Raw genomic sequence first — 19,044 nt, forward strand, 5'->3', positions numbered from 1 at the left:
GGGGTCGTTGGCCCTTTCGGTGGACCCCCGGGGCCAACTCCGGTGGTCCCGGTATACGTTACCGGTGACGCCCGAAACACTTCCGGTATCCGAAACCATCCGTCCTATATATCAATCTTTACCTCCGGACCATTCCGGAGCTCCTCGTGAAACTTTCTATAACCTCGTATAACAATTCCCTGTAATCCTAGCATCATCGAACCTTAAGTGTGTAGACCCTACGGGTTCGGGAGACAGGCAGACATGACCGAGACACCTCTCCGGCCAATAATCATCAGCGGGGTCTGGATACCCATGGTGGCTCCCACTTGCTCCACGATGATCTCATCGGATGAACCACGATGTCAAGGATTCAATCAATCCCGTATACATTTTCTTTTGTCTGTCGGTATAGAACTTGCCCGAGATTCGATCGTCGGTATACCTATACCTTGTTCAATCTCGTTGCCGGTAAGTCTCTTTACTCGTTCTGTAGCACGTCATCGTGTGACTAACTCCTTAGTCACATTGAGATCATGATGATGTTCTACCGAGTGGGCCCAGAGATACGTCTCCGTCACGCGGAGTGACAAATCCCGATCTCGATTCGTACCAACCCAACAGACACTTTCAGAGGTACCCGTAGTGCACCTTTATAGTCACCCAGTTACGTTGTGACGTTTGATACACCCAAAGCACTCCTATGGTATCCGGGAGTTGCACAATCTCACGGTCGAAGGAAAAGACACTTGACATTAGAAAAGCTTTAGCATATGAACAATACGATCTAGTGCTACGCTTAGGATTGGGTCTTGTCCATCACATCATTCTCCCAATGATGTGATCCCGTTATGAATGACATCTAATGCCCATGACTAGGAAACCATGATCATCTATTGACTAACGAGCTAGCCAACTAGAGGCTTGCTAGGGACACATTGTGATCTATTTATTCACACATGTATTACTGTTTCCTGTTAATACAATTATAGCATGAACAATAGACGATTATCATGAACAAGGAAATATGATAATAACCATTTTATTATTGCCTCTAGGGCATATTTCCAACATGTACGTGTGTTGAACGCGGAGATGCCGTGATTCGGCACATAGATCGGAACCAACCGCGATCTGAATCGTTGCGAGTACGACTCCATCGACCGCGTTCATAGTAACGCTTCCGCTTAGCGATATTCAAAGGTATGAAGATGCTCTTCCCTCTTGCTCGTTGTTGATGTCTTCATAGATAGATCCTTGTATGGCGTAGGAACATTTTAAATTTACTGCGTTCCCCAACATCTGGTTGGGCGCGACACCGAAGCAGGAGGCCACCTGCCTCCAGCACTGGAGGGCGCTGCACCTGGCGGAGAAGCGCGCCGACGCCGCACGACAAATGAAGCTGGAGCGGGAGGTGTAGGAGGAATGGTTGGAGATGGAGGAGGAGGAGCGCACTCGTGCTGTGCTGCCACCGCCACCAGCATAATCCGCGTCGGCGGGACGAACGATGGAGGCACACGCAGGGACGCTCTAGAACACGGCGTTTTCCTGGGTCGGCCCTTCGTCGACGCTGATTGACCTCACGGGCCCCGACTTAGATGCCGAGGACGCGTGGGGCAGCGCGTTGTCTCATATTTTACCTTTTTATGTTTAATTAATGTAATGGGAACGCGTTGACTCTCGTCGGCCTTCGTGGCTGGCTTTTATGTTTAATTAATGTTTGTTTTTATTTTTAAGAATGGTTGTATATTTTTTCGCGTGTCGTAAAATGGGTCCGGCCAGCGTTGGGTGCATGCGCCGATCCAAACGCGGAAGCGGACGTTCTTGTCCGCCGGGCCGATCCAAACACACAAAAAGCGGACAAATGTGTCATCCGTTTGGGTCGCACCGTTGGAGTTGCTCTAAGAGCATCTACAACCACAGTTTGTAAATCCGGGCAATCAACGTCCTCGAATGGCGTCCGGATTCGTCTGTGGATACTAACCGGTTAGTCCTCAAATCTGATCGTCCACATTCGAGACTTTCATATTTGATTCGCCAGATCCATAAAAAACATGTAAGAGAAAACACTACATACTATGTACTACCTTAGTTTTCGTCGTCAGAGATGTCCATGACGCCGGTGCCGGGTGTGTGGGAGGACTCCAGCTCTTTGTCCTCCTGCTTGAGCTCATCCTGGTCGGCGAACATCTGCGCCTCATGTTCAGTCTACGTCACATCCGCCGCAACCTTCGTCACCTCCATCTCCTGCCGTCGACGATGTGTGGCTTCCGCATCCAACTCCGAGCGGATGGAGTTGAGGATGGCATGCTGCTCCGCGCGCAAGTCCGCGTCACCAGCGTCCCCTCGTCCTCCTTCTTCTTGTCCTTGCCCTCCTCCTCCTCCTGCGGATCCACTACATTCGGAGGTAGCCCCGCCGTGATCCGGGCTTCGTGCCTTGCTTGGACCTGCGTGGACCTTCTCAAGGAGCTGCACCCGGTGCTCTGGCGCTAGAAAGTGGCATTGACAGCAGGCCAGGGCGTTGTCGGAGAGTGTGGGAGAGAAGACGGACGAGATCGGGTGGTAGCGTGGAGAGGGAAAAGGTGGATGTGCTAGGGCTGGGGGATGCCGATCGGATTTTGCCTCTCGCGATGAGCGACGTTACGCAGTGTTCACACCGCGGCGACGGACGAGTTGTCCGTCAGACCGTCGGGTCACGGGGGTGTTCGCGTGGGACCTCATCGTTAGGCCGGCATGAAGGGTGTGCCCAGACGCCCCATATTCGCTCCATATTTGGGTGCATATGAGAGATGTCGATCAGTTCGCGCGTTTGAGGCCTCCGGCTGGGGTCAACATTTCGTGATGAGGCACTAATAGGGCAGCGTTTGTGAAAAGTATGAAGGGTTCGGTTGTAGAAGCTCTATTTTTTTTGTAGTGGAGAATAATTGAACAAATATGCACCTTTACAAATTTATAAAAGCACCCCACACATCTTCATGAATATAAAATGCAAATCAAGTTGCTGTTTTACGTATGGCACCAGCTCTGTTAATTAATTACGCCGGCAACAAACTTACAAAGATGCACTGAACAACACAGTTACACAACCTTTAAAAGCAAAAAAGAAAAAGCAAACCCTAAATTTGCAGATCGCACGAGCTTTTGCCAATTTGCAGTGTACTCGGATGGATGGTAGAGCAGAGAAACAATTATATGTTTTGGCAAGTTGTCTCATGTAGTCCTGTTCTAGCTGTTGCGTAAAGCGGTACTCTGTTTCATCCCTGAGCTGACATGTTTAGCTGGAATGTCATCCAAGCACATATTAAAATTGTAGTCAACTGTAAACCTTCTTATTGCTGCTCATATCATATGGCTTAAGCTTCTGCTACCAATACAGTACTACTAATCAATCTAGGTTTACCACTTATAGATCAAAGTTTGAAACAGGGATTAACCTGGACCCTTGACCTATAATATGCGTGATCACATCACTATGCATGCTGAATACGTATATGTTAGGAGACCTTGAATGGCTTGTACCCTGCCACGTCCTTGACGAGCCCCTGCACCGAACCAGCGGCTGCGAGGACAGAGACGACAAGGCAGGCGATGCTAAGCACGTTCATCCACGTCCACGTCGGCGAGAACCGCCGCACCTTGGCCTGTGCCATGTACATCTCAACGGGGAAGTAGACGGTGAGCGGCCAAAACGAGACGGCGCCGATGAGGCCAAGAAAGTCGTTGAAGAAGGGGAACAACATGGCCACCACCGCCGTGAGGGCCACGTACGCCGTTCGCCAGACCAGGCGAAATGGGCTCACGGGGAACTCGCCGCCGCCGACAATGGCCGGGAGTTGCACGACTCGCTCGGCGTGGAGGAAGGCGCTGTCGGGCCACCGGGAGCGCGCCCAGCCCTCGACGAACTGGTAGAAGGGCTGGCAGAAGACCTGGTAGGCGCCGACGAGGTGCACGACGATGCAGACGTTGCCGACGTCGACGAGCCAGAAGGGCTCGTAGAAGCCGAAGCCCGTGAGGAAGTTACCCGGGGCGCTGCTGCCGAACGCCGCGTAGCCCAGCACCCCGCACAGCATGTAGAACGTGGTGGTCGTGGAAACGCCGATCAAGGATGCCTTCTTCATCACCGTGTTCTCCGCCGGGCTCGACCGCAGCGTGTCCTGCACCAAATGAAATCCTTCAATTATTAGTACTACTCCTACTGTTTTGGACTGCAAATAGCGTTCATATTTTTCATCAACAAACGACATTCGCACTGGTCCCTTGGTTCGCTCTTGAGCATTTCTAGAGCACCGATGTCCTTTTCTGCCTTGGATACTCTTTGATTGTTCATACCCATGCAGAGCCTGCACCGTGGAGTCTGCACTCGGTTCAGTGCAGAGCAGAGACCCTCTCGAATTGACTACTGCCTACTACTCTGATCTCATCTGCATAGAGTAGTAGGAACATGGACTGCTAAGGTTGTCCTCTTGATAGGGTCATAGGGTTCACCCATACCGTTTTCTTACACAATTTGTCCTCCAACAAGACCCAAGAGGTCACGGAAATGGTCTCACAATTTCTGAGACGTTTTTTTCTTCCTTTTCTTAAATGAAGCATGGTTTCCAAGAACTACATCAATAATTGAGATATCTAGTCATATTAATTTAGGATAGAAACAATCATCTATTTCGATCATAAGTAACTAGGGTGATATGACAACAGCCCTGTATGTCTAGTGTTTTTTCTTTTTGAAAAGGAGAAACTTAGCTTCCCGCCTCTGCATCATTCGATCATGCAGCCATTGTATGTCTAGTGTTAATTACCTGGATTTCGATGAGAACATTGGAGTAGGAGTATGCAAAGGCGATGTCCCCAAGAGACTGGAACGTTCTCCAAATTTTCTCACTCGCAGATACATCCACCCCAACGGTCACCCCTGTTAGCGTTGTCTTGGCATGCACCCCACCTACAACAATCAATCAGTCACCAACGCAACATGTGTATACATTGCACCATGGCTGATACCAACAAAAAGATGCATCATGATACATCGACTTGTCAAATGTCCTTTTGCAGCACCAACAACAAAAATCATATCACCACCATCTCTCTCTCTCTCTCTCTTTGTTTTCTTCCTTGGGAAATTATGGTTTGTACATTATCTTGTAAGGACCATGTAGAGAACAAATGTTTTCTTGCACAGGACACACAACGATCAACATCATCTACAAAAATATACTAATATCCATTATAGGTTTGCCGAAATCAGCATCCTAAAGTAATTTTACCTGCGATTTTTGCTATGGAGAGGCCGAGACCAATGGACGAGTAGGCGAGGGACATGACGGCAGCAACAATGGAGAGCCACCAGATCTTGTGGAAGTTGGGGAGCTGCGAGAGCAAGATTTGGATGGCAGCAAATATAATCATGTTGGTGGTGTTGGATGCCTCGCAGGCCGCATTGTGGCCATTGCGGTGGAAGCAATTGGACCGTCCGATCGCCCTACATGCATGCCTCGCCTTGATGAGATGTCCCGACAAGTAATGGAAAAGTAAATCAATCAAAATAAAAAGCCATAACTTAGTAATTTGGAGCCTCTAGTTATGTGCTTGTCATGCACGACCAATCAATCATTTGCCAGTAGTCACCAATAAGATTCTAGTCTTATATTTTTTTTCTTCCGAGTTCTTGCATGATTTTTCTTGTTCTAAGTTCTAACCCATGCCAATACAGGCCACTCCTTTTCCAAGATTCTATTTTAAGTCAAAAGTAGTAGTATCGGGTCTTCTTTTTTTCAAACCACTTTTGAACTGTCGAGTTATCATGTTTCCAACCTTTTCTCTGTTTGTTGGATCTGTCGTAATGAAAGAACCTCTCCTTTGACTGGCATAGTGTAGATCAACAACCAGAAATGCTCTGATTTTGTTTCATCCAAGAGAGAAGTGAGACTCGAGTTTATCTTTCTCTTGAAGAGACAAAACAGACGAGGCGAGCAAAGATGTAATTTAATGAGAATTTTGTAGGATTCTACTTTTCTAGAATTTCTTTATGTAGTAGTTGCATATTTGGTTTTAGGAATATAAAAAAATATGGATTTTATTTATGGTTGACGTTCCATGCACTCCCATAGGAAAAATAATAATCATTGAGCCAACCTCATGGATATGTTTTGTCGTGATATTCACAACGATGGCATACGCTTAAAAACAATTAGGCTTCGTTCGGTTAATCATGCCACCCCGGGATTAGGGCCAAAACCATGGATTTTATACCAAATAACATCTATCACACATTCTCGTCTTCTCAAAAAAATAAAAATAAAATAGGAAGCAATATGCCATAAAAACAGGTAAACAAAAGCATGGGCGCAGAACATGGACATGCATGTACCCAGTGTGGGATGCATGAAAATTGGTTGGAGTGTTTGAGACAACATGCATGCATGCATGCTTACCCCATGCTGATGGCCGTGGTGATGGTGTAGCCAATGGTCACGCCAACCAAGTTGAGGTATTGGGCCAGTGAGCAGAGCCTGTACTTGCTAACTCCTGAAAAATCACAAGTCATAATACTATTATTAATCACGGGGAAATCAGAAGAGACTAAGAAATTGGTTCATGCATCATGTATCTCATAATTAATTATAGAGTACCTAGGTTTGCCCTGACGGCTTGGCCGTAGGTGTAGTTGCGCTTGCCGTGGACGGGGTCCGGCGAGCGATAGCAGTCGGCCAGTAGGCTGGAGCAGAACCAGGTGATGACGGAGAAGGCGACGAGCACCGCGGGGCCGATGACCCACCCGAGCTGTGCGATGGCCCACGCCAGCGACAGCACCCCGGACCCGATCACCGCCGTGATGATGTGTGCGCTGGCCGTCACCAGCGTACCTGCATCACCATGGATCGTTCAACATGTGGGTTACCATGTGTTTTGCACGCATGCCACCCCCACCGCCTGCAAGATATATAGACTACTATACGTAGTTGCCAGGAGGATGCGTGCGTAGAGTACCGGTACGCCTCTCGCGGCCGTCGTCGTCGATGTCCGTCCGGTCTCCAAAGCCGGCCTCAGCGATGCTGAAGGCGGCAGGGTTAGCCTTGCTCTTCTCCATCCCCATTGTTACACCTACGTGCTTCTTCACACAAGCACAAGCACAAGCACACGGACGTAGGTGTGTCTCCTGCGCACCGCTGGTGTTGGTGGGGAGAAACAGAGAGAGTGGTGTTGGTGGCAAGTGAGGGAGAGGACGCCCTTATGTAAGCGCGCCGGAGAACGGAGGAGGAAGAGGGATCTGGGACCGTCGGAAGCATGTGGTTTTGGCCTTTCCGACGAGCGGTTGGGATTTGATGCGGGCCGGGAAGAAAGTGCTGTGCTGTTAGGTAATCCAAAAACGTAAGCTAGTTTTAACTAGGTAAGTTTTGGTTAGGTGAGTCGAATTATGTCGCGTCTGGCTTGCATGCCATCTTGCAATATGTGTGTGTTGATTCATTAGTAGTGTGATCAGCATTGCCGGTGATTAGTTTAGGCAAGGTTTAGTTCCTGTCCGTGTACAAGGTTGAGTACTACTAGCAAAAGGACCCGTGCGTTGCAACGGAAGAAAAATAATTATAATCTCGAATGGTGCTGATCATATTATGTCTTTAGAATTTTAGGACATTTTTTGAAATGCATGACCATTTTTTAAATTAGCAAACATTTTTTCAATTGCACTCAAAAAATAACACATAAACTTTTTTTGAAAATCATGGACTTTTATTGTTTTCACCAACATTGTTCTCAAAATTATGAACATTTTTCTGAATATGCGAATATTTTTACAAAAATCCTTAGCATTTTTTTGAATTCACACACATTTTATATTTTCTTCAAACTTTTATTTCAAAATTCCCAGTTTTATAAATAATTGTTTCAATATTCATGCAATTTTATGTAACTGATCTTACAGACGAATTTCCAACAATTGATATCTAAAGCAAGGTCGAGGTTAACCTGCGCTTTTCCACAGAGGCGACCGCTATAAGCGTCTCGGGGCGGGCAATACAATCGCCGATGTAGCGACGAGGAGCGTGCGATATAGTCATTGGGTGGTGCAGCGACAAGGAGGCGTGAGCAATCACCGTTTGAGCGGCTACGTGGAGGATAAGGCATTAGTCGTTCGACGGAGCGACAGCGAAAATACGTTAAGGATGCTGTCGCAAGTGAGGCGACGAATGATTGTTGTTCATCGAAATGTCTTGGAGAAGATGGCAAGGAAGTTATCTTAAGCAAGGCGACGGGTCATCATCGTTGGGGGAGCGAGGAAGAGGCGGTCAAGTTGCGAGTAGTCGTCAAGGTGTGCACGTGGCCTTTTGTAAGGTGTGTCCAAGAGCTCGGGTGTGTGAGTCTTCTGTCCATTGACCATACCATGTGAATAGGACCTAAAACTATTTTTATAAAATATTATATTGACAAAACACATTTATTTGATTTAAATTTTCAAAATCCCCTGAATTGAGATTTGTACTACAAGTCCTCAAATTAGAAGAAGTGTTTTGACCCTTTTTATACAGATCCAAACTTGAGCAACTTTACACTGCCAAGTACCTTCGTTTGTGCTCAAACTTTGTGGACATGTTCTAATCCTCTAATAATGCACCCACACCAAGTGGTGCATCAAGGAGAACAAATCCACTTGTCCAAATACCCTCAAACACATCTTTGCTTATTTCTAGACTTGGGAAATATTGCATTGTCAAATTTCTCCAATTAATTCCAAACGTTTTGGGCATGCTCTAATCCCCAAATGAGGCCACCACACCATGTGGTGCATTAAGGAGAATGGATTAGCATGACTAGATCTAAGCAAAGTACTTTCTACCCATTTCTAGGGTTTACAAGTTTGCACTAGAAACTTTCTACCATATAATCCTCAATTTGGTGATCAAGCCCATTTACACATATCATTCACTCCTATTGAGTTTCATAGCAAGGAGAGGAACTTAGCTAGCTCAAAATTTCATCAAACACCTTCTCGTGATTTTCCTAAGTTACTATTTTCACCACTTTTACTATTTCCCTTGCTCTCAAATTCTTACCACAGTCTCTATCAGGCCTCTTCCACCTCCAGTAAGAAACCCCAACTCTCGATCAATGATTGGGGTGGGTAAAACCCCCATTTACATCTCCGATTCACCATAGCAGAGCTCCTCTCCCCTCCTCCTCTGATTTCTACCCTTCCCTTATCCCCCTAACATACCTCCAGAGCATCTCCATCAGCCCCATGTGCTAGTGGACAAGCTTGGCCGCACCCAGGACGCAAGTGGCCGTGCCAGAGCGCGTGCAGACACGCCCATGTTGGCCAAAAGCCCGCTTTGGAGCGCGTTGCAGCGCACTCAAGCGTTGACGCCACACCACTAACCACCTCGGGCTCCCCCTCACGCTAGTCGAAGCCCCTTGATGTTCGCAACATGCCATGACCTGGTCCCCCTCATCTTGCCTCCCTCACACGCGCGCTGGACCGACTAGAGAGCTCCAATGAGCAGGCTCACACGCACGCGTCCATGTCTCCCCTGGCCCCTCTATCTATTGTTCTTTGGACGTGGACCGCATCCACGAAGCCCGCACACACTCCCTGGAGCTTCCACATGGTCCCTAGCGGCAGTCATGCCATAGCCGTGGACGCCATCCACGGTGGACTCGCGCCTCAACCACTTAAAGCCATCACAGAGCCCCCTCTTGACCTCTTTTTCCCACTCTCACTTCCGCGAATCTCCCAGACCCCCTAGTACGCCCCCGTGCTCTCTTTAACCTCCCACCACCAGCATTACCGCCTCGGCCACCGCTCAAATTCGAGCTCATCAGTGCACCTCCTCTCCTCTTAGCTGCACCAGAGCGCCTCCCGTATCGCCACAATCCTCCTCCGGGCTTCATCTACTCCCCTCCATGGTTGTGCCGTCGTGCCGGTCATCACCATTGCCTGTCCCCACCGCGGTCGAAGCCTCGCTTGCACCGGGCTCCCAGGCAGAAATGAGACCACCAGGTGATGCACAGATTCCCCCCGAAAACTCCGACGGCCGGGGCGTCGCCGGAGGAGGCCTGTGCCGTCGGAGCAGCGCCGACCCTTCTCTACCACGCCTCCTCTGTCTCTCCCTGCTCGAGCGGGAGGTGGGAGACAGACCCAACAGATGGGCTCCGTGTGTCACCGATTGGCTAGTCGGCCCCCCTTTTTAAGTGGAAACGCCCCACGAGCTTCCACCTCCCTACACAGGAGACGTACTCCGAAGAGTACGCCTTCTGTGTGGCCACTTAACTTGTGCAGCCGAGCAGATGGGCCGGCCCAGCCAAGTCACTGTTATAATGCGCTCGTTGCGCAGTTTTGCCCATTTCCGCTTGGTAATTCCTTTTTACATTTTCCTTTTTCACAGAGACTAAATGATTCATAGTAAATTTATTTGGGCTCCAAATTTAATGATTCAAATTCCTAGGAGCTTCTAAAATCATGTCCTATCCAAATATGTGCATTGCACATGTTTCCATAAAGCTTTTCTATAGTGTTCAAATTCAAATTTGACTTTGAATGATTCAAACCTCACCTTTCAAAATTCCTAGAGGATTCAAATCAACTCCAAATGGAGTGATTCAAATTTCGAGAGATTCCAAAAATATTCCTTTATTTTTCTAGCGAGGGTGAACATTTTTACCATGCTATATTTTGATTGGACCAAATAAATAGCCCCATTTCCATTTATTCCATCTTAGTAAATTCATACGAAATTCATCACAACTCCAAATCCAATGAGGCCACTTCCAAAATTCTTCTAAAATTATGCCCTTTTTGATAGGTACATCCAATCATTTTTATAAAAATATTTTTATTAGACTCCCCATAGGATCATAAATCCCTCCATTTCCACCTTTTAAAAATCTTTTTTGATCCAACTCAAGTAGTACCACTTTAGGTATTTTTCTTGTGACTAGAGGTGTCAAAGAAAAATAAAACTTCTATTTATAGAGCACTGCTATTTCTGCTTAATGTATTGATTATTGTGGTTGTTTCTGACGATAGTTGTCGAAGTAGACGAAGTGCTCAAAGTTGGACTAGAAGCTTGTGAAGACCTCAAAGATATTGCAGATCGAGGCAAGGAGCCATTTGACCGTGTCTAGACGAATCGTGACCACCATGGTGGGTTACCGCCATTACTTTCCTCATTAATACTTGCACTCAACATGACCCTACCTCCTTATGAGGGTTGTGCGGGTGGGATGTAGTTAGGGTGCTAAGTAGTTGCTACATAAATGGGATGGAAATATGCATGGTGTCGGGAAGGAAATGATTTCAAAGACTTTTCAAAAACCCCGTCGAGTGCCACTAATGCCCGATGGGAGGTGATGTTGATCTAGGTAACAACTCGAGAAAGAAGTGGTGTACCAGAGCAAGTTGTGTGGATGATTTCGAAAACAGATTAGATTTAGGATGTGCTGACTGTGTTGGAGAACGTCGCATGGGAAACAAAAATTTTCCTACGCGCACGAAGACCTATCATGGTGATGTCCATCTACGAGAGGGGATGAGTGATCTACGTACCCTTGTAGACCGTACAGCAGAAGCGTTAGTGAACGCGGTTGATGTAGTGGAACGTCCTCACGTCCCTCGATCCGCCCCACGAACTATCCCGCGATCAGTCCCACGATCTAGTGCCGAACGGACGTCACCTCCGCGTTCAGCACACGTACAGCTCGACGCTGATCTCGGCCTTCTTGATCCAGCAAGAGAGACGAAGAGGTAGAAGAGTTCTCCGACAGCGTGACGGCGCTCCGGAGGTTGGTGATGACCTTGTCTCAGCATGGCTCCGCCCGAGCTCCGCAGAAACGCGATCTAGAGGAAAAACCGTGGAGGTATGTGGTCGGGCTGCCGTGGAAAAGTCGTCTCAAATCAGCCCTAAAACCTCCGTATATATAGGTGGGAGAGGGGGGACCTTGCCTTGGGGCTCAAGGAGCCCCAAGGGGGTCGGCCGAGCCAAAGGGGGGAAGGACTCCCCCCCAAACCGAGTCCTACTTGGTTTGGTGGGTGGAGTCCTTCTTTCCTTTCCCACCTCCTCCTTTTTTTTTCTTTTCTCTTTGATTTTTCCTCCAATGCGCATAGGGCCCTTTTGGGCTCTCCCACCAGCCCACTAAGGGATGGTGCGCCACCCTCAAGGCCTATGGGCTTCCCCGGGGTGGGTTGCCCCCCCGGTGAACTCCCGGAACCCATTCGTCATTCCCGGTACATTCCCGGTAACTCCGAAAACCTTCCGGTAATCAAATGAGGTTATCCAATATATCATTCTTCGTTTCCGAACCATTCGGAAACCCTCGTGACGTCCGTGATCTCATCCTGGACTCCGAACAACATTCGATAACCAACCATATAACTCAAATACGCATAAAACAATGTCGAACCTTAAGTGTGCAGACCGTGCGGGTTCGAGAACTATGTAGACATGACCCGAGAGACTCCTCGGTCAATATCCAATAGCGGGACCTGGATGCCCATATTGGATCCTACATATTCTACGAAGATCTTATCATTTGAACCTCAGTGCCAAGGATTCATATAATCCCGTATGTCATTCCCTTTGTCCTTCGGTATGTTACTTGCCCGAGATTCGATCGTCAGTATCCGCATACCTATTTCAATCTCGTTTACCGGCAAGTCTCTTTACTCGTTCCGTAATACAAGATCCCGCAACTTACACTAAGTCACATTGCTTGCAAGGCTTGTGTGTGATGTTGTATTACCGAGTGGGCCCCGAGATACCTCTCCGTCACACGGAGTGACAAATCCCAGTCTTGATCCATACGAACTCAACGAACACCTTCGGAGATACATGTAGAGCATCTTTATAGTCACCCAGTTACGTTGCGACGTTTGATACACACAAAGTATTCCTCCGGTGTTAGTGAGTTATATGATCTCATGGTCACAGGAACAAATACTTGACACGCAGAAAACAGTAGCAACAAAATGACACGATCAACATGCTACGTCTATTAGTTTGGGTCTAGTCCATCACGTGATTCTCCTAATGACGTGATCCAGTTATCAAGCAACAACACCTTGTTCATAATCAGAAGACACTGACTATCTTTGATCAACTGGCTAGCCAACTAGAGGCTTGCTAGGGACAGTGTTTTGTCTATGTATCCACACATGTAAATGAGTCTTCATTCAATACAATTATAGCATGGATAATAAACAATTATCTTGATACAGGAATTATAATAATAACTATATTTATTATTGCCTCTAGGGCATAATTCCAACAGTATCCCACTTGCACTAGAGTCAATAATCTAGCCCTCACATCATCATGCGAATTACATTGTAATAAATCTAACACCCATACAGTTCTGGTGTTGATCATGCTTTGGCCGTGGAAGAGGTTTAGTCAGCGGGTCTGCTACATTCAGATCTGTGTGCACTTTGCATATATTTACGTCCTGTCCTTCGACGTAGTCGCGGATGAGGTTGAAGCGTCGTTTGATGTGTCTGGACTTCTTGTGAAATCGTGGTTCCTTTTCTAAGGCAATGGCACCCGTGTTGTCACAGAACAAGGTTATTGGATTCAGCGCGCTTGGCACCACTCCAAGATCCATCATGAACTGCTTCATCCAGACACCCTCCTTAGCCGCCTCCGAGGCAGCCATGTACTCCGCTTCACATGTAGAATCTGCTACGACGCTTTGCTTGGAACTGCACCAGCTTACCGCACCCCTATTAAGAATAAATACGTATCCGGTTTGCGACTTAGAGTCGTCCGGATCTGTGTCAAAGCTTGCATCGACGTAACCTTTTACGGCGAGCTCTTCGTCACCTCCATACACGAGAAACATCTCCTTAGTCCTTTTCAGGTACTTTAGGATATTCTTGACCGCCGTCCAGTAATCCACTCCTGGATTACTCTGGAACCTACCTGCCATACTTATGGCCAGGCTAACATCCGGTCTAGTGCACATCATTGCATACATGATAGAGCCTATGGCTGAAGCATAGGGGACGGAGCGCATATGCTCTCTATCCTCATCAGTTGCTCGGCACTGAGTCTTACTCAATCTCGTACCTTGTAAAACTGGCAAGAACCCCTTCTTGGACTGTTCCATTTTGAACCTCTTCAAAACTTTATCAAGGTATGTGCTTTGTGAAAGTCCTATCAGGCGTTTTGATCTATCCCTATAGATCTTAATGCCTAGAATGTAAGCAGCTTCTCCTAGGTCCTTCATAGATAAAATTTTATTCAAGTAATCCTTTATGCTCTCCAAAAACTCTACGTTGTTTCCAATCAACAATATGTCATCCACATATAATATTAGAAATGCCACAGAGCTCCCACTCACTTTCTTGTAAATACAAGATTCTCCAACCACTTGTACAAACCCAAATGCTTTGATCACCTCATCAAAGCGTTTGTTCCAACTCCGAGATGCTTGCACCAGTCCATAAATGGATCGCTGGAGCTTGCACACCTTGTTAGCATTCTTAGGATGGACAAAACCTTCGGGTTGCATCATATACAATTCTTCCTTAAGGAAACCGTTAAGGAACGCCGTTTTGACATCCATCTGCCAGATTTCATAATCGAAAAATGCAGCTATTGCTAACATGATTCTGACGGACTTAAGCATCGCTACGGGTGAGAATGTCTCATCGTAGTCAACTCCTTGAACTTGTGAAAAACCCTTTGCCACAAGTCGAGCTTTATAAACGGTCACATTGCCGTCAGCGTCCGTCTTCCTATTAAAGATCCATTTGTTCTGAATGGCCTTGCGGCCCTCAGGTAGTAGCTCCAAAGTCCACACTTTGTTCTCATACATGGATCCTATCTCGGACTTCATGTCTTCTAGCCATTTGTTGGAATCTGGGCCCACCATTGCTTCTTCATAATTTGCAGGTTCATTGTTGTCCAACAACATGATTGATAAGATGGGATTACCGTACCACTCTGGAGCAGCACACGATCTCGTCGACCTGCATGGTTCGACAGAAACTTGAACCGGAGTGTCATGATCATCATCATTAACTTCCTCCTCAACCGGCGTCGCAACGACAGAGGTTTCCCCTTGCCCTGCGCCACCATCCAGACGGATGAGAGGTTCGACAACCTCGTCAAGTTCTATCTTCCTCCCACTCAATTCTCTCGAGAGAAACTCCTTCTCGAGAAAAGCTCCGTTTTTAGCAACAAACACTTTGCCCTCGGATTTGAGATAGAAGGTGTACCCAACTGTCTCTTTTGGGTAACCTATGAAGACGCACTTTTCCGCTTTGGGTTCCAGCTTTTCAGGCTGAAGCTTTTTGACATAAGCATCACATCCCCAAACTTTAAGAAACGACAACTTCGGCCTTTTGCCATACCACAGTTCGTATGGTGTCGTCTCAACGGATTTTGATGGTGCCCTATTTAAAGTGAATGCAGCTGTTTCTAATGCATAACCCCAAAACGATAACGGCAAATTGGTAAGAGACATCATAGATCGCACCATCTCTAATAAAGTACGATTACGACGTTCGGACACACCATTACGCTGTGGTGTTCCAGGCGGTGTCAACTGTGAAACAATTCCACATTGTCTTAAGTGAGCACCAAACTCGAAACTCAGATATTCACCCCCACGATCAGACCGTAGGAACTTAATCTTCTTGTTACGATGATTTTCAACTTCACTCTGAAATTGCTTGAACTTTTCAAATGTTTCAGACTTGTGCTTCATTAAGTAGACATAACCATATCTACTCAAATCGTCAGTGAAGGTGAGAAAATAACGATATCCGTCGCGTGCCTCTACGCTCATCGGACCACACACATCGGTATGTATGATTTCCAACAAGTCACTTGCACGCTCCATTGTTCCGGAGAACGAAGTTTTAGTCATCTTGCCCATGAGGCATGGTTCGCACGTGTCAAGTGAATCAAAGTCAAGTGACTCTAAAAGTCCATCGGCATGGAGTTTCTTCATGCGCTTTACACCAATATGACCTAAGTGACAGTGCCACAAAAATATGGCGCTATCATTGTTAACTCTAACTCTTTTGGTCTCAATGTTATGTATGTGTGTATCCCTATCAAGATTCAATATGAACAATCCTCTCACATTGGGTGCATGACCATAAAAGATGTTACTCATAGAAATAGAACAACCATTATTCTCTGACTTAAAAGAGTAACCGTCTCGCAATAAACAAGATCCAGGTATAATGTTCATGCTCAACGCAGGCACTAAATAACAATGATTCAAGTTCATAACTAATCCTGATGGTAATTGAAGTGAAACTGTGCCAACGGCGATTGCATCAACCTTGGAACCATTTCCTACGCGCACCGTCACTTCATCTTTCGCCAGCCTTCGTCTATTCTGCAGTTCCTGTTTTGAGTTGCAAATATGAGCAACAGAACCGGTATCGAATACCCAGGCACTACTACGAGAGCCGGTTAAGTACACATCTATAACATGTATATCAAATATACCTGATTTTTCTTTGGCCGCCTTCTTATCTGCCAGATACTTGGGGCAATTGCGCTTCCAGTGACCCATACCCTTGCAATAGTAACACTCTGTTTCAGGCTTAGGTCCAGCTTTGGGTTTCTTCGTCGGATTGGCAACAGGCTTGCCGCTCTTCTTTGAATTACCCTTCTTGCCTTTGCCGTTTCTCTTGAAACTAGTGGTCTTATTCACCATCAACACTTGATGCTCTTTACGGAGTTCAGACTCTGCGACTTTCAGCATCGCAAACAACTCGCCGGGTGACTTGTTCATCCCTTGCATGTTGTAGTTCAACACAAAGCCTTTATAGCTTGGCGGCACTGATTGAAGGATTATGTCAGTGATAGCCTCTTGCGGGAGTTCAATCCCCAGCTCAGCTAGACGGTTTGAGTACCCAGACATTTTGAGCACATGTTCACTGACAGACGACGAGTTCTCCTCCATCTTGCAAGCATAGAATTTATCGGAGGTCTCATACCTCTCGATCCAGGCGTTCTTCTGAAAGATAAACTTCAACTCCTGGAACATCTCAAATGCTCCATGACGCTCAAAGCGACGTTGAAGTCCCGGTTCTAAGCCATACAAGACTGCACATTGAACTACTGAGTAGTCCTCCTTACGTGCTAACCAAGCGTTCTTAACATCCTGATCAGCCGTAGCGGGTGGTTCATCTCCTAGCGCAGCATTAAGGACATAATCCTTCTTCCCAGCTTGTAAGATTAGCTTAAGATTACGAGCCCAGTCTACAAAGTTGCTTCCATCATCTTTCAACTTAGCTTTCTCTAGGAACGTATTAAAATTCAGGGTGACTCTCGCGTGAGCCATGATCTACAACACAAATATATTCAAAGTGGACTTAGACTATGTTCAAGATAATTAGAGTTTAACTTAATCAAATTATTCGCTAAACTCCCACTCAAAAAGTACATCTTTCTAGTCATTTGAGTGGTTCGTGATCCACTTACACTAGCTCAAGTCCGATCATCACGTGAGTTCAGCATAGTTTCAGTGGTAAGCATCCCTATGCTAACCATATCATCTATATGATTCATGATCGACCTTTCGGTCTCATGTGTTCCGAGGCCATGTCTGCACATGCTAGGCTCGTCAAGCTTAACCCGAGTGTTCCGCGTGCGCAACTGTTTTGCACCCGTTGTATGTGAACGTTGAGTCTATCACACCCGATCATCACGTGGTGTCTCGAAACGACAAACTGTAGCAATGGTGCACAGTCGGGGAGAACACAATTTCGTCTTGAAATTTTAGTGAGAGATCACCTCATAATGCTACCGTCGTTCTAAGCAAAATAAGGTGCATAAAAGGATTAACATCACATGCAATTCATAAGTGACATGATATGGCCATCATCACGTGCTCCTTGATCTCCATCACCAAAGCACCGGCACGATCTTCTTGTCACCGGCGCCGCACCATGATCTCCATCAACGTGTCGCCATCGGGGTTGTCGTGCTACTCATGCTATTACTACTAAAGCTACATCCTAGCAAAATAGTAAACGCATCTGCAAGCACAAACGTTAGTATAAAGACAACCCTATGGCTCCTGCCGGTTGTCGTACCATCGACGTGCAAGTCGATATAATCTATTACAACATGATCATCTCATACATCCAATATATCACATCACATCGTTGGCCATATCACATCACAAGCATACCCTGCAAAAACAAGTTAGACGTCCTCTAATTTTGTTGTTGCATGTTTAACGTGGTGACCATGGGTATCTAGTAGGATCGCATCTTACTTACGCAAACACCACAACGGAGATATATGAGTTGCTATTTAACCTCATCGAAGGACCTCCTCGGTCAAATCCGATTCAACTAAAGTTGGAGAAACTGGCACTTGCCAGTCATCTTTGAGCAACGGGGTTACTCGTAGCGATGAAACCAGTCTCTCGTAAGCGTACGAGTAATGTCGGTCCAAGACGCTTCAATCCAACAATACCGCGGAATCAAGAAAATACTAAGGAGGGCAGCAAAACGCACATCACCGCCCACAAAAACTTTTGTGTTCTACTCGAAAAGACAACTACGCATGAACCTAGCTCATGATGCCACTATTGGAGAACGTCGCATGGGAAACAAAAAAATTTCTACGCGCATGAAGACCTATCATGGTGATGTCCATCTACGAGAGGGGATGAGTGATCTACGTACCCTTGTAGACCGTACAGCAGAAGCGTTAGTGAACGCGGTTGATGTAGTGGAACGTCCTCACGTCCCTCGATCCGCCCCGCCAACTATCCCGCGATCAGTCCCACGATCTAGTGCCGAACGGACGACACCTCCGCGTTCAGCACACGTACAGCTCGACGACGATCTCGGCCTTCTTGATCCAACAAGAGAGACGGAGAGGTAAAAGATTTCTCCGGCAGCGTGACGGCGCTCCGGAGGTTGGTGATGACCTTGTCTCAGCAGGGCTCCGCCCGAGCTCCGCAGAAACGCGATCTAGAGGAAAAACCGTGGAGGTATGTGGTCGGGCTACCGTGGAAAAGTCGTCTCAAATCAGCCCTAAAACCTCCGTATATATAGGTGGGAGAGGGGGGACCTTGCCTTGGTGCTCCAGGATCCCC

The 19,044-nt window shown here is 46.8% G+C and overlaps 1 protein-coding gene across 1 annotated transcript; it reads right to left on the bottom strand.

Moving 5' to 3' along the window:
* Positions 1-3,286: 3,286 nt before the first annotated feature.
* Positions 3,287-7,279, bottom strand: LOC123426301 (amino acid permease 6-like). The gene is made up of 6 exons (XM_045110110.1): positions 6,967-7,279; positions 6,609-6,842; positions 6,411-6,504; positions 5,244-5,458; positions 4,779-4,921; positions 3,287-4,133 (listed from the first exon to the last, which is right to left on the bottom strand). Exons 1-6 carry the CDS (start codon positions 7,070-7,072, stop codon positions 3,474-3,476), a joined length of 1,452 nt encoding a protein of 483 aa, XP_044966045.1. The 5' UTR covers positions 7,073-7,279; the 3' UTR covers positions 3,287-3,473.
* Between the last annotated feature and the right edge of the window lie 11,765 nt (positions 7,280-19,044).

Source organism: Hordeum vulgare, chromosome 2H, assembly GCF_904849725.1.
Source record: "Hordeum vulgare subsp. vulgare chromosome 2H, MorexV3_pseudomolecules_assembly, whole genome shotgun sequence".
NCBI lineage: Eukaryota > Viridiplantae > Streptophyta > Magnoliopsida > Poales > Poaceae > Hordeum > Hordeum vulgare.

Excerpts from the sequence above, each read along its gene's own strand:
- LOC123426301 (XM_045110110.1), bottom strand. The coding sequence starts at position 7,072 with ATGGGGATGGAGAAGAGCAAGGCTAACCCTGCCGCCTTCAGCATCGCT. Across the intron at positions 6,843-6,966 it reads CGGCCGCGAGAGGCGTACCG|GTACGCTGGTGACGGCCAGC; the intron begins GTACTCTACGCA and ends ATGGTGATGCAG. Across the intron at positions 4,134-4,778 it reads ATGTTCTCATCGAAATCCAG|GACACGCTGCGGTCGAGCCC; the intron begins GTAATTAACACT and ends CATTTGGTGCAG.